General features: G+C 45.2%; 1 protein-coding gene across 2 annotated transcripts in view; it reads right to left on the reverse strand.

The window, feature by feature from the left end:
- Nucleotides 1-5596: 5596 nt before the first annotated feature.
- Nucleotides 5597-21502, reverse strand: part of LOC119163948 (Gustatory receptor 68a) — a 93924-nt gene continuing 78018 nt past the window's right edge. Inside the window, exons 9-11 of one of the 2 annotated variants that reach the window (XR_012885436.1) lie at nt 20178-20483; nt 18235-18400; nt 5597-9839 (exon numbers count right to left, since the gene is read on the reverse strand). Coding sequence is in view for 1 of the 2 variants with exons in the window: in XM_075870770.1 (XP_075726885.1) it covers nt 9740-9839 (100 nt within the window). In the remaining variant the exon portion in view is untranslated. The remainder of the gene's footprint in view (nt 9840-18234; nt 18401-20177; nt 20484-21502) is intronic. The other variant, XM_075870770.1, reaches the window with a different exon arrangement.

The raw sequence follows: 21502 nt of genomic DNA on the forward strand, positions 1-21502 counted from the left end.
GGCTTTTCTGCAGTAGAGGGTCAAAATCGGCGAAAAAAGTTTAGGCCTTTATCAGCCCTGATAAGGCTCAAGTTTTGTCTGACGTCACACGTTATCACGCGGAACCCAAAATGCAGCACACTGCAAGTGGTTGGCTTCTCCTCAATACAGACCGCGGGAAAATTTTTTTGCCCGTGTTTGACCCCTTGGGACGAAAAAATGAGCAAGATAGCGTGACGCTGTTTAAATTTCCCGCTGCAGGGTCCGGTTTGCGAAGATTAGCAAGTGGAAACGCATCGACACTACGAAAAATTTGAGGTTTCTTTGCCCGTAGTGTCGATGCGTTTCTACCTGCTAAACTTCGCAGACTGGACCCGGCAGCGGGAAATTTAAACAGCGCCACGCTATTTTGCTCATTTTTTCGTCCCAAGGGGTCAAACACGGGCAAAAAAATTTTCCCACGGTCTGTATTGAGGAGAAGCCAGCCACTTGCAGTATGCTGCGTTATGGGTACCGTGGCGGGAAATTTAAAAATACCTTACGCTTATCCGTTATATATCGTCCCAAAAAGACACACAAATTATTAAGATCTATGAGTTCTAGGTGAGACGTCAAATAAAACTTCGTGCTCAGTGGGCCGGATAGGGGCCTCAACTTTTTTTACTTGTTTTCACCATGCCCTGCGGCAAAGCCAACCCACCTGAGAAATTTTCTTCTCGGAAGCTGGGCGTTTCTGGCTTTGATTCAATCGCAAAGAATTCCCGATTGGCATTTAGTATATTTATATCCGAATCATTTTTATTTGTGCATATAATGACACAATATGAGGGCTCTATCGGCCGAAATATGACCACGAATGCTGAAGTTGACTGTAGCTCCGTTCGAACCGCCATAGAGTTGCAGACAAACATGTAATAGGTAGCGCCACCAATGGTAAGCAGTTGAACGAAAGCGGACGCACTCCTTCAATGGGAACCCCGTCACCTGGGCAGGCACAGGAGTACAGTAGGGCGTTTTTGGGGCATCGAGAACACACTTTGGTGGACTAAACCTGCAAGAAATACTAGAAAACAAGACACGTAGATGATTGTTTGATTAAAAATACTTCGCTCATCAACCAATTGATTAGCTATGCCGAAGCCCTTGCCGTACACCTTCTGTCCACGCTGTGTAAAGGGGACTTCCTCGAAGGACCAACCGGCACAGCACTGAGGTCGCTTAGGAAGGGGTATATATAACCGAGAGTGAGTATAACCTTTTTACTCACTGGTTCCTCTGAGCGAACGCGCCTAACGTGAATTTGCAACTTTTAAAACTCAAAGTAAAAAGTGATAAAAGAAATATACTTGCGATCAAATATACATACCCCTCATAAGACGACCTCCGATTGGTGCCAGTTTTAGGTTAATGTGCAGCAATGTTACTGAAAGAATACACATGATGTACGTTCACGGCCCAGCCATTATTAATCTACCCAAGGACGATATATAACGGATAAGCGTAAGGTATTTTTAAATTTCCCGCCACGGTACCCAAAATGCAGCACACTGCAAGTGGTTGGCTTCTCCTCAATACAGACCGCGGGAAAATTTTTTTGCCCGTGTTTGACCCCTTGGGACGAAAAAATGAGCAAAATAGCGTGGCGCTGTTTAAATTTCCCGCTGCCGGGTCCAGTCTGCGAAGTTTAGCAGGTAGAAACGCATCGACACTACGGGCAAAGAAACCTGAAATTTTTCGTAGTGTCCATGCGTTTCCACTTGCTAATCTTCGCAAACTGGACCCTGCAGCGGCAAATTTAAACAGCGTCACACTATCTTGCTCATTTTTTCGTCCAAAGGGGTCAAACACGGGCAAAAAAATTTTCCCGCGGTCTGTATTGAGGAGAAGCCAACCACTTGCTGTATGCTGCGTTATGGGTACCGTGGCGGGAAATATGGGTACCACGGCGGGAAAAGAGTAGCAGACGAACATGTAGTGGGTAGCGCCACTAACTGTAAGCGGTTGAACGAAAGTGGATGCACTCGGAATGAAATGAGCTAAGGGGACGGCTAGGATACGGGGGAAACTGCTACTCCAGTGGCTGTGCCCCCGATTGGTACCAGCCAGTAAGGAATGGTGGCCAAACTTACCTTTCTAAGAGCTTTACCAAGGATTCCAATAAATTAGACAAATTCTGCGACATTTCAAACGAAGAAACGTTACTTCTAGCACCTTATTTGCTTGTCAGCTGCTGTCTACACTATTAACTTACCTCAATGAACTTTATTGAAACCTTTCAGGATACCAGGACCTCCTTCCACGTTAATCTCGAACCAAACTCGCTCAGTTCGATAATGATCCGAGCAGGTATGGAAGAGCTGTGTACATCAAACATGGCCTAGAAAAGTGAACATAAAATATGCCCCGTCCCAGGAGGCAGATGCTGTTTCGCTGCTTTACAAGTGGCCATTGTGGCACACCAGGCAGCATTGTGCAATGCCTAGAGTGACACAGCTGAGCTGTATATTCAAAGCAGAAAGATCACATCTGTAACTTCAGTTGTAGACTAGCCCACTGAACATCAGAACTGATATTTCACAGTTAAAAGTTTCAGGAACAGGTTGAAGCAAATTGGCCATTCTACATTAGGGACTGCACAGGACAAGCTTGGTGCATTTGCCTATGCATTTAAAAACCTGCAGTTATCAACCACCTTTTAAAGAGGTCAAGATTCTAGACAAAGGCAGCTATCAAGCTGGACTTGGGTTGGTGGAAGCCTAGGACAAAAAGGAACTCAGAAAGGTGTATCAGCGACATGTCCGTAGTATTGTAGTTATCAGAAAAGAGATTGGATTGGATTGGATAAACTTTTATTTGGTCCTCCAAAACACAGATCACTGTGTTGCGGGCAGCTCCCACGTGGGGACTGAGATGCCAAGCTCCTCAGCCGCCTCGCGGGCTTGGTGGACAGCCCAGAGCTGATCTGCCAAGGACGAGCTGCGGATTGCCGCCTCCCATCTGGCAGAGGTGATGTGCGATAAATGAGCGAATTTGGCGCACTGCCAGAGCATGTGTTCTAATGAAGCTATTTCCCCACAATGTGGACAAAGATTACTTGGGTATAGGTCAGGGTACATGATGTGTAACATTTTCAAAGTAGGGTACATCCGCGTTTGCAAAAGCCTTAATGTAAGTGCTTGGGGCCGGGTTAGATTTTTGTGAGGTGGAGGGAAAATCCTTCTAGACAGGTAGAAATGTTTAGTGAGCTCGTTATATGTTGTAAGAATTTCCCGGTTATCCCCTTCACCGGTAGAACGCATCCCCGAGGAGGCGCGGTTGGAGAGTTCTCGCGCCGCCTCGTGTGCTGCTTCATTGAGATTGGGAGGGGAATCGTTGATTTGTCCAAGGTGAGCTGGGAACCAACTCAGACGATGATGTGTTATGTTCTTGCCTTGCAGTATTTTCAGCGTTTGTTCAGAGACCGTCCCCTTGGCGAACGCCCGTAGTGCTGCCATGGAATCACTGCATAAGTGTACCACGAAATTTGACCACGAATGCTGAAGTAAGCCCCGTTCGAACCGCCATATAGTAGCAGACAAACATGTAATAGGTAGCGCCACCAATGGTAAGCAGTTGAACGAAAGCGGACGCACTCCTTCAATGGGAACCCCGTCACCTGGGCAGGCACAGGAGTACACTAGGGCGTTTTCGGGGCATCGAGAACGCACTTTGGTGGACTAAACCTGCAAGAAATACTAGAAAACAAGACACGTAGATGATTGTTTGATTAAAAATACTAGGCTCATCAACCAATTGATGAGCTATGCCGAAGCCCTTGACGTACACCTTCTGTCCTCGCTGTGTAAAGGGGACTTCCTCGAAGGACCAACCGGCACAGCACTGACGTCGCTTAGGAAGGGGTATATATATAGGAGAGTGAGTATAACCTTTTTACTCACTGGTTCCTCTGAGCGAACGCGCCTAACGCGAATTTGCAACTTTTAAAACTCAAAGTAAAAAGTGATAAAAGAAATATACTTGCGATCAAATATATATACCCCTCATAAGACGACCTCCGATTGGTGCCAGTTTTAGGTTAATGTGCAGCAACGTTACTGAAAGAATACACATGATGTACGTTCACGGCCCAGCCATTATTAATCTACCCAAGGACGATATATAACGGATAAGCGTAAGGTATTTTTAAATTTCCCGCCACGGTACCCAAAATGCAGCACACTGCAAGTGGTTGGCTTCTCCTCAATACAGACCGCGGGAAAATTTTTTTGCCCGTGTTTGACCCCTTGGGACGAAAAAATGAGCAAAATAGCGTGGCGCTGTTTAAATTTCCCGCTGCCGGGTCCAGTCTGCGAAGTTTAGCAGGTAGAAACGCATCGACACTACGAAAAATTTGAGGTTTCTTTGCCCGTAGTGTCGATGCGTCTCTACCTGCTAAACTTCGCAGACTGGACCCGGCAGCGGGAAATTTAAACAGCGCCACGCTATTTTGCTCATTTTTTTCGTCCCAAGGGGTCAAACACGGGCAAAAAAATTTTCCCACGGTCTGTATTGAGGAGAAGCCAGCCACTTGCAGTATGCTGCGTTATGGGTACCGTGGCGGGAAATATGGGTACCACGGCGGGAAAAGAGTAGCAGACGAACATGTAGTGGGTAGCGCCACTAACGGTAAGCGGTTGAACGAAAGTGGATGCACTCGGAATGAAATGAGCTAAGGGGACTGCTAGGATACGGGGGAAACTGCTACTCCAGAGGCTGTGCCCCCGATTGGTACCAGCCAGTAAGGAAGGGTGGCCAAACTTACCTTTCTAAGAGCTTTACCAAGGATTCCAATAAATTAGACAAATTCTGCGACATTTCAAACGAAGAAACGTTACTTCTAGCACCTTATTTGCTTGTCAGCTGCTGTCTACACTATTAACTTACCTCAATGAACTTTATTGAAACCTTTCAGGATACCAGGACCTCCTTCCACATTAATCTCGAACCAAACTCGCGCAGTTCGATAATGATCCCAGCAGGTATGGAAGAGCTGTGTACATCAAACATGGCCTAGAAAAGTGAACATTAAAGTATGCCCAGTCCCAGAAGGCAGATGCTGTTTCGCTGCTTTACAAGTTGCCATTGTGGCACACCAGGCAGCATTGTGCAATGCCTAGAGTGACACAGCTGAGCTGTATATTCAAAGCAGAAAGATCACATCTGTAACTTCAGTTGTAGACTAGCCCACTAAACATCAGAACTGATATTTCACAGTTAAAAGTTTCAGGAACAGGTTGAAGCAAGTTGGCCATTCTACATTAGGGACTGCATAGGACAAGCTTGGTGCATTTGCCTATGCATTTAAAAACCTGCAGTTATCAACCACCTCTTAAAGAGGTCAAGATTCTAGGCAAAGGCAGCTATCAAGCTGGACTTGGGTTGGTGGAAGCCTAGGACAAAAAGGAACTGAGAAAGGTGTATCAGCGACATGTCCGTGGTATTGTAGTTATCAGAAAAGAGATTGTTCGGTAGTTTAATAGCCTAAGGCTATGTGAAGGTTGCGCATGTCTATGTTGTATATTTATTTCTGGATTTGCACTCATTCTAACTTAGCCGGAAGTGTCACCTGTGCTTCTCGTTATGTTTTTAAAATTTTATTTACAAAATAACGTGAACCCTCCATGAGGAGCGGAAAATACAAACATTGTACAAGCAAGGTACAATGTTTACAATACAATAACAACAAGAAGAACAAACTATTCAAAAACTAAACGCACACAGCAGTAACATCTTTACTGCAAGTGTTGCGATAATGGGATTCCCCATATTACACGACAAAAAAACGTATTTTATATGGCCTACAAAACCAAGAGATCCAAGAAAATAAAACGAAGTGTGAAAGCTTTCACCCATATTCTAGCAGTTTAGCCAGAACTTAGAGACGCCATACGAAATTTTCAATACTTTCTAAAAATTTTTGAAGTGTTGGCTGTGCTACAGTGATTGAATCCAGTGCATTCCACTCTCTTATTATACGGGAAAAAATGAAAAACGGAAGGTGTTGTTTTACAAAAGTATTCTTTGTACATTTAGGGTTGTTTTTGAGGCACTATTCCTTTTTCCTTTTAACGGCGAAGGCTGGGGCATTAGTTTTAAACTGACCATTAAAAAATTGGTAAAAAAATTTAATTGGTGTATTTTTGCTCTATCACAGAGCGTAGGCAGCTCTGCTCAGTGCAGAAGTTCGGAGGGGGAATCCATTCACTTAAAGAAGTTAAAAATAAACCTTACCGCCTTGAGCTTTACGTTCTCGAAGATATCTATGTCACTGTTTGTCGAAGGAAACCAGACTATATTCGTGTATTCAACATTCATCTTATAAAAGTAATGCAAGATAAGCTCTTCGTGTTGGCGGAAGCGTGACGTAACGTCCGGTTTAGCAACTTGTTCATTGGCTTCTTTGTCACCTGTTGTACATGCGCTGTCCATTTAAGGCCAGACGATATTAAAAGCCCTAAATATTTATACTGAGTTGCTGTGCAAAGGGTGACATCTCCGAGGGAGTCTAAAATAATAGTTTGATTTTCTTTTTGCACATGTTCATCACATCCATTTTTTCAGAATTAGTAACTATCTGCCAGTCTCGGTACCACTGGGCTACGACGTTTAAAGAATTTTTGAGGGCAACCTGATTGCCAATGTCTTTGATGTCACTGTAAATTATGCAGTCATCTGCATACAATCTAACTTTAACGTTTACTGTTTCAACAATGTCATCTATGAATAGGAGGTACAAGAGCGGGGCGAGGACAGATCCCTGCGGCACGCCTGAAAGGACCTTAACGGTGTTAGAAGTATGCGCAATATAGTGCACAAATTGATAGCAATATAAAAAGTAATCCTTAATCTATTCAACTATTGGACCATTGCCTAGTTTTTCTATAAGTTTAGTGATGAATTTAGAGTGAGACACTCGGTCGAAAGCCTTAAATAAGTCTAAGAAATTTACATCAATTTGCGATTTATCGTTTATTGCCAGCCCAAAGTCGTGTATAGGCTCTGTGTGTTGAGTGACAGTAGATAGCCCACTTCTGAACCCATATTGAGATAAACAGATGAGGTTGTTTTCTTCTACATAATTAGTCATTACTTTTATTATAATGTGCTCAAGCATTTTACAGCTAGTGCACGTTAAAGAAATTGGCCGGTAGTTGCACGGGACCGAAGTATCACCTGATTTGTGTACAGGGTCGCGATTTTCCAGTCTGCCGGCAGACGGCAATTACCAATTGACTTTGTAAATATAAGGTGAAGGTACCTGCTAATGGGTTCAGCAAAGCTTTTAAGAAAGGCGTTTGGTATTCTGTCAGGGCCACTACTTTTCTTTTCATCAAGCTCTAAGAGCAGTGAAAGTATGCCGGAAGCTGCAGTATTCAACGATGGAAGCGATCTGCCTTGGCCAACGTGACGGGAACCCGGTATAAACTTTAGGCAGTCATCAGTGCTAAAAACTGCGTAAAAGTATGAATTGAAGTTATTTGCTTTTATCTTGCCCTTTTCAGCCAGAAACGCTAATTGGGTTGGTTTGGGAAAACTTCATTGTGAAAGTTCGAAGGAGAAACGCTGAGTAACGTCCGTTTAATGCCTATGTATCACCAGAATTTATTGGGTGTCCTCTTGATAAAACCTTTGTAGAGTGCATCCATAAAAGTGCCGTTTTGCGTCTAATACCTTTTCTTTTAAGGTTAACGTTAGCGTTGCTATTTGAGAGCTAGCACTTCCTAGCATTTTTTTAGTCTTTCTTGCATGCTTGATTTTGCACTTGGAGTGAATAATGTCACAGGTAATCTATGGGTTGTGCTTCCTTCAAACCTGTTATCGCTTGGGGATAAAGTCAGATATACAGTGCATAATATCATGTTTAAACTGTGCCCATACTTCATCTATACTTGAATTTTTATCTGCACATAGCTTTGAAAAATTGGAATACTCATGGGAAAAGTAGGTAATTATTGCCCCATCATTTGCTTTGTTAAAAAATAGCACATATTTTACTGAGTTAGACTGTCATATTGGAACCGTCAAAGGGAAAGTACATAGAACTATTCTGTGATCCGATATGTTGTCAACTGTTTCAACACTTGCGTCATCGGCGGAAAAATTATCACTTACAAATACAAGATCTCACACTGAGTGCAATGCGCCTTGCATTCGTGTATTTTAAAGAACAAGCCAAGTTAGACTGAAAGCAGATAAGAAGTAAGTCACTATATTGTTCGACCGAGGACCTGGACTTAAGGAGGATCAGTTTACATTTGTTAGGCTGAAGTCACCCGCCATAATAATCCTGCCACCGAGCATGTGCGAATTCACGTAATCCAGGAGAGGACTTGGGTACGTTTCAACAGCCTTCGGGGGCCTGTAAATGGCACCAACGTACACAAAACCGTCGTTTAAGAGAACCTTGCACCAAATTGTTTTGACACCATTTACTTCAAGCATGACCGCGTAGGGTAAGCGATTCCCTGCCGTAAAACAAGTGCTACTTCTCCGCCTCTAGTGTTCCTACTTGCGGACAATTGTGCAACTCGGTGACACGATTTCATGGTCACATATATTAGATTGTAGCCACGTTTCACTCACAGTAACAATATCAGGTTTTAGAGCCAATATGTGCTTCAAATTGGTCTGCCTTATTCACAAGGCTTTGCACATTACATTTAAAAGAGTTGTGGGCGTTTTCGTCGAGAAGACTCTGCTGTTGGTGGTTGCTTTCTTTTTTTACTTCAATATTTTTGCTGCCTTCATCCAAAGTGAAAAGACGACCATTGATCTAAACTTTGTCATAAATAAGCCCTCACCTTTCTCCTCTATCACGGTTTTCTTTCGTGATATTCCACAGTTTCCTTCTAGTTTCACGTACACCAAACGAGAAGTCCTCACTTAGTGAATAACCGCTCCCTTTCAGTATAGAACAAGACTGGAGTACTTATTTTGACCTTGTCGCGATAATGAAGCAACTTAAGAATTATTGGCCTGTTTTATTATTCCCTTTTAGTTCTTCCAACTTGGTGGATACGCTCAGTACCTGCAGTCTTTATGTTGACAGTACCTTCAAATATTGCCTTCGATACAAAGTTATCAAGCTTTTGAAATGACTCATTTTGTTGTTCCTCAACTCCGTAGACAATCAGGTTTGACCACCGAATTCTGTTTTCTAGTTCTTTGATTTTTTGTTCATGCCTTTGATGTTGTTTTCTAATTCCGCTATTCGTTTTATGCAATCAGAAACCTGCTTCTCCAATCTACTAATATTTCAAGCTTCTTATTGATTGCTCTTAGCTTTTGTTTTGTGACACATTTTCTTTTTAAATTCTCTTTATGTCATCCGTGATTGCCTTTAGTTGCTTAGACCAATGGCCATCTGCTGGCACTGGATTAGTTTTTACGTCGCCACTCAGTAACAACAGAAAGCAGAGATGTTAACATGGAGTCATGTTAGTAATCACTTCGCACATTGACCATGGGCATGGCAGTAAGATAAGGCAAATGTTATTGCTAGAATAACACTTTCTGTATCGTTTACACACCTGTACGAAAAACATGATCGTGTTTGTAGATCGCATCATAGCATCGCCGCCACGCCCACTGTCGAGTGCCGTGCTGAAGAGCCATTTTATAGTCCCGTTGACAGATGCATCCATCAGCGCTCCTGGTGGGTCCGATGACGTCATCTTCGCTCCTCCAGGAATGATGCTTAGCCAATGAAACACCACGGCCGTCAGCTTTTCTTGATCGGTGGCCGAGAACATGGCTGGCAATATTGGGCCCTTGTCGATCGGTCGTAGTCCCGCTGGGACTCGCAGCAATCCAAGCAGCACCTGTATGAAAAACATGATCGGGTTTGTAGACCGCATCATGGTATCGCCGCGACGCCACTCTGTGTTTGTGTTATTTCACAGCTAAAATATGTTATTATGATGATAAGATACTTTACTTTCGCCATTTTCGCAAGGTGCACCTACTGACACGAACATTAGCATGGTGTTAATTCTAGTGTTTCATGCACCAGCGTGACTAGTTGTAATTATGTCAGGCACCAGAACATTCAAAATGGCTATACTTGTATGACTCCAAAAACATTAAAAATGGCAACCTGTGAGTCACCAACCAAGTCATGAATGGAGCAGCAGCGGGAATATTACGATACTATTCAGTACAAGCACATGATGAGAAGCTCGTACCATGTTGCAACAGAATACAGTAGGAACTGAAACTAGCATCTAAAAACATACTGTAATTACTTTTTCAGGGAGCACTCACACCCTGCCGTACATATTTTATGCCCTGGGGTGTTTGACCTTTCAGTTGATGCCAAAAAGCTACGACTGAAAATGTTTTAGTCGGTACCCCTTGAACAAGCTGAAGCTGCACTGCAGGCTATGCAGGAAATTAAGTTCTTATTTTATGTGCATGTGAAGCATAGGCGTTCACTGCCTTTTCCCCTCCCATTGAAATGCAGCTGGAAGGGCGTAAAAACGGAACTACGTCTTTATGCTTCACGACGGAAGAAAGCGCAAAAGATACTGGGTGGTGTTTTGTTTTCTTACTTTTCTAGAGAAAGTTAGAAAAAAAAAACATTGCAAAAGTATTGCTAATTTGGTAGGATTTGCTCGAAGACTGTGACCTGATACATCAGTATAAAACTCCTGTCTGTTCAGCAGAAATCCCAGTGTGATGACGTTTACTCGAGCCGAGAAGTCGCAGCGAGGTCGCAACGGAAAGTGGGCGTACGGCAAGTCTGGCAGAGGCGGCACAAACTCTCGCGCAAGCAGAGCACGGGCTTTTTTGTTGTCTTCCGAAGGCGCATACGCGTTGGTGCGTATGCTCCACTACAATACCCCCGGGATGAAGGGTAGCCATCCTGGCGACTCAGGGAGTAGGCACAATGATGGGGTCGTAGTAGGGCTTGAGACGGTCGACGTGTACGGTCTCGCGTCCTCGACGGCGCAAATCTGGTGATTGTGTTAACGGCTCGATGATGTAATTCACCGGGGAGGTCGCGTCAATGATACGGTACGGACCATGGTACCGGGCCAGAAGTTTGGAAGATAGGCCAGGAACGTGCGGGGGCACCCAAAGCCACACAAGGGAGCCAGCACGAAATGTAGGAGCTATGCGGTGAGCGTCGTCGTGTCGAGTCTTTTGTAGACCTTGAGCCTCACTTGTCAGAGACCGAGCCAACTGACGGCAGTCTTCAGCGTATCTGGCGACTTCCGAAAGCGGGGAGCACTCAGATGCATCAGGGCGGTACGGTAGTATAGTGTCAAGGGGGTGGGAAGGTTCGCGGCCGTACAATAGAAAGAACGGAGAAAAACCGGTAGTCGCTTGCGTCGCGGTGTTATAAGCGAAGGTAACAAAGGGCAATACAGCGTCCCAGTTAGTGTGGTCGGAGGAGGTGTACATCCTCAGCATGTCGCCAAGTGTGCGGTTGAACCGCTCAGTAAGACCATTTGTCTGTGGATGGTATGCGGTAGATTTCCGGTGGATAATGTTGCATTCAGCGAGGATAGCTTGGATGACATCCGACAGGAACACTCGACCCCTATCACTGAGTAATTCCCGCGGAGCACCATGGCGTAGAATGAAGCTGCGGAGAATGAAGAGTGCAACTTCGTGGGCGGTCGCTGCCGGTAGAGCTGCAGTCTCAGCGTAGCGTGTCAGATGATCGACTCCGACAATAATCCACCGGTTTCCAGAGCTACTATATGGGAGTGGGCCATAGAGGTCTATACCCACGCGGTCGAATGGGCGAGCCGGGCACGGCAGCGGCTGTGACATGCCGGTAAGGTGCCGCGGAGGTGTTTTGTTCTGTTGGCAAGTGGTGCAAGACTGAATGTATTTCTGCACAAAACGATACATTCCTCGCCAGTAATAGCGTTGGCGCAGCCGTTCGTAGGTTTTCAGGACACCTGCGTGAGCACTTTGGGGATCTGCATGGAAATTCATGCAGATGTCAGAGCGCATATGAGTTGGGACAGCAAGGAGCCACTTCCGACCACCAGGCGTGTAGTTGCGGCGGTACAGAATGTTGTCACGTAAGGAAAAGTGGGCTGCTTGCCGGCGTACCGCTCTCGTGGAAGGGACAGAAGATGGATCGGTAAGGTAGTCGACTAACAAGGCAAGGTATGGGTCTTTACGCTGCTCCGAAAGCATGTCAGTGCTGTCGAGTGGTGACAAGGTGGTAAAAGGGGGTGACAGAGAAGCCACATCTGGTGTTAATGGCGATCGGGAAAGTGCATCGGCGTCCGCATGCTTGCGACCGGAACGATATACGACACGGATGTCGTATTCCTGCAATCGAAGTGCCCAACGGCCCAGACGTCCGGACGGGTCTTTCAAGGTGGACAGCCAACATAGAGCGTGGTGGTCTGTGACCACATCGAAAGGACGGCCGTAAAGGTACGGGCGAAACTTCGTAAGCGCCCAGATTATGGCCAAACACTCCTTCTCTGTCACGGAGTAATTCAATTCAGCCTTCTTAAGAGCGCGACTTGCATAAGCGACTACGTATTCGGTTTGGGTACCTTTCCGTTGTGCCAAAACTGCGCCAAGACCAACGCCGCTTGCATCAGTGTGAACTTCTGTGGCAGCAGTAGGGTCGTAGTGGCGAAGAATAGGTGGCGAGGTCAGCAGGCGGCGCAGCTGGTGAAATGCGTCGTCACATGCAGGTGACCATGCAGATATACCTTTGCTGTTGGAAAGCAGACTAGTCAGAGGTGCAATGATGGACGCGAAGTTGCGCACGAAGCGACGAAAGTAAGAGCAAAGACCAACGAAACTTCTTAGGGCTTTCAGTGATGTGGGCATGGGGAAGTCAGCGACAGCTCGAAGCTTATCGGGGTCCGGAAGAACACCGTCTCTTGTGATGACATGTCCCAAGATGGTTAGTTTGCGGGCTGCGAAGTGGCACTTCTTGGTGTTAAGTTGTAGGCCTGCAGAAGCTAGACACGCCAGAACCTCGTGGAGACGACGAAGATGTGTCGGGAAATCAGCTGAAAAGACTACGATGTCATCTAGGTAACACAAGCAAGTTTTCCACTTGTGGGCCCGCAATATGGTATCTATCATGCGTTCAAACGTCGCAGGCGCGTTGCAGAGCCCAAATGGCATGACTTTGAACTCATACAGGCCATCTGGCGTTACAAAGGCTGTTTTAGGGCGATCACATTCAGCCATTGGCACCTGCCAATACCCAGAACGCAGATCCAAGGATGTGAAGTACTCGGCGCCTGGTGCGTATGCTCCACTACACCAGTAATAGTAGCACTTTCAAACATCACCTTTTTTTATACTCTCATTAAATGCATCAAACTTGACTACATATTAGTTTATCAGTCGCCCACAAAACGTATTTCCTTGTCTCGCAGGCCCAAATAGGGCATTTTTGGTATCCGAATAAGAAGTATATGAATGGGGAGATCGAATCAGCCAAGAATGAGCATTTTTTTGAGAAAGACTGTAGCCAAGATGGTAGCTGTCTGCATAGTGATGGATCTGCTAGTGCAAGGTTTATATTAAATTATGTTCCAATTGCAAAGGAGCATTGCCTCTTCCATAGCTCAGTGTGGCAGATTCCTGATGTTCTCAAAATATACGCTTAATGCACAGGAGCTTGTTTAGCTCATGCAGCATTAACGAGGATAAGGAATAAAAAGGACACGAAGTGTCTCACAACTGAATAGTTGTGAGAGAGCGCAGGTCCTGCAATCAGGGCAGGGCATTACATTTCCCATAACACTGTCCTGGATGCAGGACATGTGCATGAACAAGATGAGATGGAGATGCCTCGTCTCACAACCAAAGTCAAGAGACAGCGCTGATCCTGTTCATCCCATTCATGTGCATGTGCTGCCTCCAGGACAGAACGCATCCCGTTTATCCTTCAACTTTGTTGTAGATGCAGCATGCACATGAGCAGGATTAGGAGGACGTCTCGCTAGTTTAGTTGCAAGGATCTGTTCGTCTCCCTTGCACATGTTCAGAAGCCAGGAAAGGCCTCATTATCCCTCAACACTCTCCTCGGCTTTTGTGAGTGCTCTATACAATCAACAACAAATGCAAGCCAACTGGCTCGGTTTGTCAATTTCCATGCTTACCACTAGAGCACTGCACAAGCCTGGGCTGGCCCAGGTAAGACATTGTTGGATCGGGGAGCTCAGGTCGTGCCCGGGCCTGAGACAGGCCCGTATTAGGCCCAGGTCACATATACTGGGTGTTTGAAGAAATTACAGAAAGGATGCATCTGCATGCTACCTGCGGTGTTCCCTTTACTTCGGCAGAAGGCATCTTCAGAAGTGCACAACCATTATTCATGGCAGTAATTAAATAAATTAAATAGTTAACTTTATGCACAATTTAAAACCGTTAACTTATCATTGAGGGTGCTTTCAAAGTGATTGACAGGGGCTGTTTGGTGCGCCGGTTTCGGTTTCGCCAGGTAAATCAGCCAGATTTCATTGCTCCGTGTGATTACCAGCAGCTGCCTTTCAAAAATTTCGAAGTGGCTATAAACTATTCGTAGAAAGAGCTTTAACTCGCCCATTTGACTCAAGCAGCTATTTCCAGTGGTTAAAAGGTTAATTGTTTTAATTTCTGTAATTACTGTCCTAATTAGTGAAGATAGAACCTGTCAATATTCCTTCTATCTGTGGTGACATCATTGAACCTTCAAAGACAAATGGTTTTCACAAAGTCATCATTGCAGAAGGTAAGCGATTGGCGAATGAGTTATTTTCCCAAGTGCCAACTGTGAACTCGGTGTAAGTCTACTGTATGATTGGGTCGGACCGATTGGGAAAAGTGATGCCAAATAACAGTGGGTGTCGGATAAAAGAGAGTTAATTGCCATTCTACTTCCCAACGACCATCATTTGTCGAGGAGCAAGTTAGACATTATGCTAGCAGTCATATCTGCGTCCTTCGAAGATGTCCATGACATAGGGATGATTCTTACTTGTCACAATGAGTTTCAGAGCCCGATACCAGTACTATCGCCGAAAAGACATTGCCGTAGCAGGACGTTGACATAAGAGGGTTCAACGAAGCTATCGATTTCCCAAATGGTCGCGAAGAAGTTGCACTACCAAAGACATCAGCGAAGGATCACGGCGGTGTTGCCATTTATTTGAAGAAAGTAACAGTTCAACCTTGTGCTAAATGTATGAAGCCACACAAGAAAAATAATTACACCATGCCCCGCTTAAGGAAACCATGTGAGGATGCAAAGAGGTAAGGCTCACGCTTACATTAGCGGCGACGTCGACGTTTGCACTCAAGCGTGGCGTTGCGCGGGAGAGAAACCTGGGGCGGCGGAAAGCACACAGCCATGGACTGGTGTTTCCTACTGAAACATGCTAATCGCTGCTAATGGCCAATGAGAGATAGAAGACTCCAAACGGACACAGAGGTTTGCAGTCCATTTTTAGATAATGCGCACACTGTGAATTTCATTGTTCAACAGCGTACAGAAGAAACCTCCCACAGGCATTATCTTAGAGGCCAAGAACCAGTGCCTATGTATACGGTGTGGCCAGTGAGCGGTTGTGCAATGCGATCAGTCGGTTTCTTTAATCAAGAAACTCGCTAGCAGACAAAAGAGCGCGGAGTGTAGGGGAGAAAAGGGAGGGGGAGCGGATGCGCATGCGTTATAAGGGTGGTCACACCTCACACCGAATCAAGTTCGGCTGCTTCGCATCTGAAACGGACATGCGCCACTGATAAAATGTCAGCTGTACTCCACGAAACAGGTACAAGAAGCCCGGTTGTGTTTGTCGCCTCTTTTGAACGAAGCAGTAGAGTCCCTTCAAAGTCCAACTTGAAGAGGGAGCTGAAGACTAAGACACTCTTGGCGTCAGCCCGCCCTTCAACAACTTCGTAAGACGACAACTGGCCTGACAGGCTGCTACCATATAAGTACTATGCACACCTCAATACGAGTGACATGAATCAATGCCGTTGTCGTGGTGGCCTTTATGGCAGTCTCGCTGAGAAATGTGAACGGTTGTGGTCACTAAGACGACACCTACATGTTGAACAAGTGCGTAATAATTGTGATGCATGGGCGCGATTTTTGCTGAATGCTCGCTTAATAGCTTCATCTTTTCAAACGATAGTGTGTCCCGATCGAAGCTGCTTCAAGTCAACAGATTCCACAGTGTTTGCGCCTGTGGCTGCGGGGGAGACTTTTACGTGAAAAGGTATATTGTCATCGTTAAATGTGTGCAGGTTGGTGCGGTGCACATATTTGAAGTGACATTGCGGCTAACACATCTCTGAAGGCATTCCATCCTTTTATCGCACAGTTTCATATTACAATAAGGAAGTAACGCTCAAAACAGATAGTGGTGAACTGATGCCGAGGCTTTTGAGACACCTGCATACTGAAGACACATTGTTTTAGGACTTCTTTACGCTCATGCAAATAATGTGAAAATTGCAGGTGAGCATTGTTTATTGAGGGGAGGATTTGCAGGTATTGTGCTGAGCGCCCAGAGAGACTTTGCCACAAAAAATACTTTCAAAGATTGAAGGCCGTCACAAAAAGACGATGCGATAGACATCTCCAGAGGAGAAAAATTCACAGCATATCCACGGAGTGAATGATGATGAGTGGGATGAAGCGTCCGTCCGTCCGACTGGTTGTCTGTCTGTCTGCCAACTATACTAAAACCACTAACACCATTTAGTGATTATTTCCAAGGGCATATAGCATATACACACTACGCCATCTATTGAGCGATTCATAAACTAGAGGTGGGGGGTGGCTGCCCTGCCCTGCCCCGCCTGCCTGCCGCCGCCACTGCCGCCACTGCCGCCGCCGCTGCTGCTGCTGCTGCTGCTGCTGCTGCTGCTGCTGCTACTACTACTACTTTAGAGGAGTGGATTACCCACACACTAAGGAGCTCCACCCCTAAATTTATAACGGTGGAACGCTTGCTAATGGGTGTAGCTCATTTTAACAGATTATGAAACTGCAGTGGCGGCTACTCGGGAAGAAGGGTGAGGAAAACAACCTTGTTTTGAGCTCAAAAACATAGTACTTGGAGACAGCCGAGGAGTCAAGCACGACAGCTTTAATTTTTGTAACGCTGCCCAGTCTGATGTATCCCTCCCAGAAGTAGCTAGAGCGTGTTTTTTAGACTAAGAGGCGAAGCTCTTCTTAGTCTAACCTTATCCTGCATCAGGTGTAACTAGCAGATTCTCCCATATAGTATAATAGATGGCGCTGTCTCTTCACAATTTCTTGACTCATTTCCTGAATGGCGTTAGTCAATAGAACTGTGTGCAATAGGACGGACGAGCACACAGACAGATGGACTGATGCACGGACCGAAGCACGAATGGACGGATGGACAGATAGACAGACAGATGTCACGCACAGAATGCACTCACAGACAGACAGATGGACAAACAGACAGTTGCATGAACACATGGGCGGACGCACGGATGGACGGGCAGACGCATGGGCGGATGGTTGCACGGACAGACATACGGACGGACGGGCAAACGAATGCACGGACAAACGAACGCTTCGCCCACTCATCACCACTTCGTGGATATGCTGCGATTTTTTTTATTGCATGGCGTAATAAATTGTAACCATGGTGTCTGTCTATTCTCGTCCATGTGCATGTTGCGCAAGAAAGACCATAACACATAACATTTGCAGAAGACATGTTATTTTTACTCATCAGCTCCGGCTCGCATGCAAATTATGTAGACTCAAACTAAAAGTGTCTGCCATTTTTTCCACCTTATGTGGGTAGTATATTTTGTAGTGGTTCTTTGAAATGCAAAATTAAGATTTTGTGGTTAGCACTATGTACATGAAACAGCCAGCTATGACTACAAATATAATATATATTACCTTGAATATATTTCGCAAAAGTTTTACGGGAGTAATTAATGGAAAGTACACAAAGTGCACCAGATAATGTCGTGACATCGAAAGAAGCTCCAAAACACTTACTAGAATATATTTTGTATAAGGAAGGTACCTCCACAAGAACCGAAGAGTGGACAATGCCTCGTTTATGTTCAAGGCGCACCTTGCTGAAACGGATTGGGCCGGGCCTGGCCCAGACTTTTCGGGCCCGGGCCAGATACGGGCCATATTCAAAAACACCGGGCAGGGCTTGGGCGAACGCGAGCATGAAGTTTTCGGGCTGTGCCGGGTAAGGCTGGAAAAATCCGCCCGCGCAGTGCTCTACTTACCACTTCATTCTTCCAGCAGCAGAATAAGAGTACGTATGTATGCCCCCCTGTAGGCTGTTGAAGATGCAGAACAAGGAGGCAGACATGGCCGTGTACTTGACGACATACCAGATACCCAGGCGAGGGGCATGATTGTCTCCAGAAAGAGAGCCCACTAAATGTCGCTCTGGAAGGTAAAAAAGGAACAAAAATACATTACACGTCTTGAAGTGGATAAACTAAAGTGTTTGTGTTCACATATGAACCGCTGCTTAGGCTGAGGAGGTAGCCGATGACAGAATACAGTGTGTCATGAAACAAACACTTTGCAAGCCCATCACAGCAAATTCTTGCATATCCCATGCATAAAATGTTTGTCATTTGTTCATTCTACAATGCTCCCCCCCTCCAACACACAATAGGAAAACGTATTAGGTACTTTTGATAATGGTAACAAGAATAAATACACAACATGCTGTCACAGCAAAAGTTCCATGCTTACTTTGTTAGACAGGATAATATACTATATCCATGTTCGTTACAAATATGTCTTACCAATAGTAAATGGTTGATGATGGTGTTTATCTAACTACATCAGAGTGTACTGTATGCTTGCACGTACCCATCATGACATTACAAATGTGACCTGCAGTGCATACCACTTTTTTGTGATCATGTACAAATGGCTTTGCAGATAGATTCGTTTTGTTCCAGCAGATAGTAAATGAAAATAAAACTGATTGATTTATTGATTGTAATACGAGACAGAAATAACGTATCAAACTTTACAAGGCTTGGCTTCTTCCATGCACTTGACTGCAGTGGTGGTGCTCCCTTGCTGACACAGGACATGGGCCGAGATGCACAGGAAGATGACACAGACCATGGAGACGAGACTGCTTGCAAATACTGCAAAGTTACTGTTTCTCGACATTATCAGAAATTGCCATCCAGATGCCAGCTGATGATAATCCATAGCACTACACTGTCTCCAGTTTCAACAATCCTCCTTGTCACACATCTTAAAGGGGCCTTGAAACACTTTTTCAAGTAACCATGGAATTAATTCACTGGAAGAGCTTATTGCCTCATGAATTCAATGCCGCGAAGTTTTTAAGAATCCGTCCAGTGCGAGTGAAGTTACAAAGATTTCTCGCGTGCTGCAATTGCATTCTCTTCTCTCGTCCCGATGAAAGCGCTGGAAGTTAAGCAGGGAGGGATGGATGGTAGGGCCACAGAGAAATGTCACGCGAGCCTCGTGACCTCGAGCACTTTTTTCTTTCTCTTTTTCTTCGAATGCACAACTTTTTCAGTGTGATCGCGCGCGTACGCGTAGACAAGTAGCGGCCTCCCACGGCGGTGAGCGCGCCGCGTTCAAACCAGCCAATGGTTGATAGATAGGCTTGCTACGGGTAATTTTTGGGTATACTGTGTGATTTGTCAAAAGAAAAGAAAGCTATTTTTAGCTGACTTTATAAATTTATTGGAATTCCAGGCCACGTGCCACGCTATAATATTTCGCTCGCGTGTTGTCGGGAGCCTTTAATACCGATCGGCAGCATTTTCTGACCATGCTCAAAAAGAGTTGCAGGACCCCTTTAAGCTACCCCGGAAGAGATTTCCTTTGAATGGATACCAGATTGCATGAATGGTAAGATTGCATGAGAAAATAGACAGCAGCACATACTGATTTATTGCTAAGACCCAAGACATCAACCAAACTTTATAAGGTGTCTAGTACCAATATACTTTCAATGCATATATAAGTTGCATGTTCTTTTTAAATGTCACGCAGAGGCTTCAAAAAGAAGCTGTTCGCATAGACCTTAACTTAGATCAGGTACACAACTTGAAAAAAAAAAAATAATTTAAGATGTTAATTAGGGGTTCAAAGACACCCAAGTGCATTCTTTTCTCGGGAGCTTTTCAATTCTAAAGTACTGTAAACATAAACAAGCACTTACAAAGACAACACCCACGCAAGGCCCGACGCAGCTGAGGATGAAGTAGTTTAGCGACTCCAGCCAGCAGTAGCTGGAGGTGCTGAACCAGTACGGATCGATGTTGGCTGCGATGGAAACGATGACAGCGGGAATTATCTATGCCAGGCTACAGAACCACCACAGGCGTAACTGGTGGCGGTCCATGGACTCCATGGGGACCGTGCAGATCTGGAACCCCACGAGGAACATCCAGGCGAAGGCGACCAGTAGAAAACAGTGTAGGAGACTAGCCACACAGGACCGGCAGGTGAGTCCACCACCGATGAACTTAGAGATGAGCAAGCACAAGGTGGGGTTTCTGTAAATCTCATTCAAGATGTGAGAAAAAGAACGAAAAGGCGCACGAGCCAGGAAGGAGGAAAACGCCAATTGCCAGTGCGGTCCTCCTCGGCCGATGGAACAGTTCCGTTGAGCGAAGAGGACCGTACTGAGAACCAGCACTTCCCTTTTTTCTGGAGCTTGCTGACGGGTTTTCGAACAACTTTAGCATGTTTTAGTTCAAAATGAGGCTTGTTTTTGCTCTTATAGCGATGTAAACCAGCTAAAGGTCAATGGGAAACCAGTGTGCCGTTTTTGCTGTTCTAACAACAACAGAAAAAAAAGCTGCCGTCAGAAAAAGTAAGCGACATGCAGCACCCAATGCACGTTATTTGCAGTTGCTTCATGGTATATCGCTTGTGTTACACAAACAGTTGTATTTCGACCAGCACCTCAACATACTCGGAATGCCCAGCGTTCTACTCAGTCAAATGACAATCGGATATGGTTAGATTGGCGATGAAACATAAATGATCAAGCACCGTGGCCCTGTCCGTTTAAGTGCAAAATATCTAAGCACTAGAGTTGTTTTCGCTTTGTTTTATTGTTATATTTTAGTATGATGTGATTGGTAAAAAAGAAAAACTAGCCTCGTACTGGCACTGGGGACTAAACCCGGCACCTCCCAAATAAAAAAAACACACAATCCCGGAATAAAGTTTTCAAACGTAAAGCACTTCTTTGCGTACTGCAGGCACTTTCAGTGTGTCTATCTACATATCTATCTATCTAGCCGCCTATGTCTGGGTGCTCTTGTAATCACATGCTTAACTTCTGGTAAACCAGAACTGATATGGGAGGGTAATACCCCTGTCACACGGGCACTTAAAAGTCTTTTAAGTAAGCGGTCTTTTTCCGAAAAGGAGTTCCTGACAGCAGACACACGGCACAGAGTGAACTCATTTTCAGAAGCGGTCTTTTTCGTAAACGGCGTTCGTCGATCTCATTTACGGCTCCGAATGAGTAGC

The sequence above is a fragment of the Rhipicephalus microplus genome, chromosome 8 (assembly GCF_043290135.1).
Source record: "Rhipicephalus microplus isolate Deutch F79 chromosome 8, USDA_Rmic, whole genome shotgun sequence".
NCBI lineage: Eukaryota > Metazoa > Arthropoda > Arachnida > Ixodida > Ixodidae > Rhipicephalus > Rhipicephalus microplus.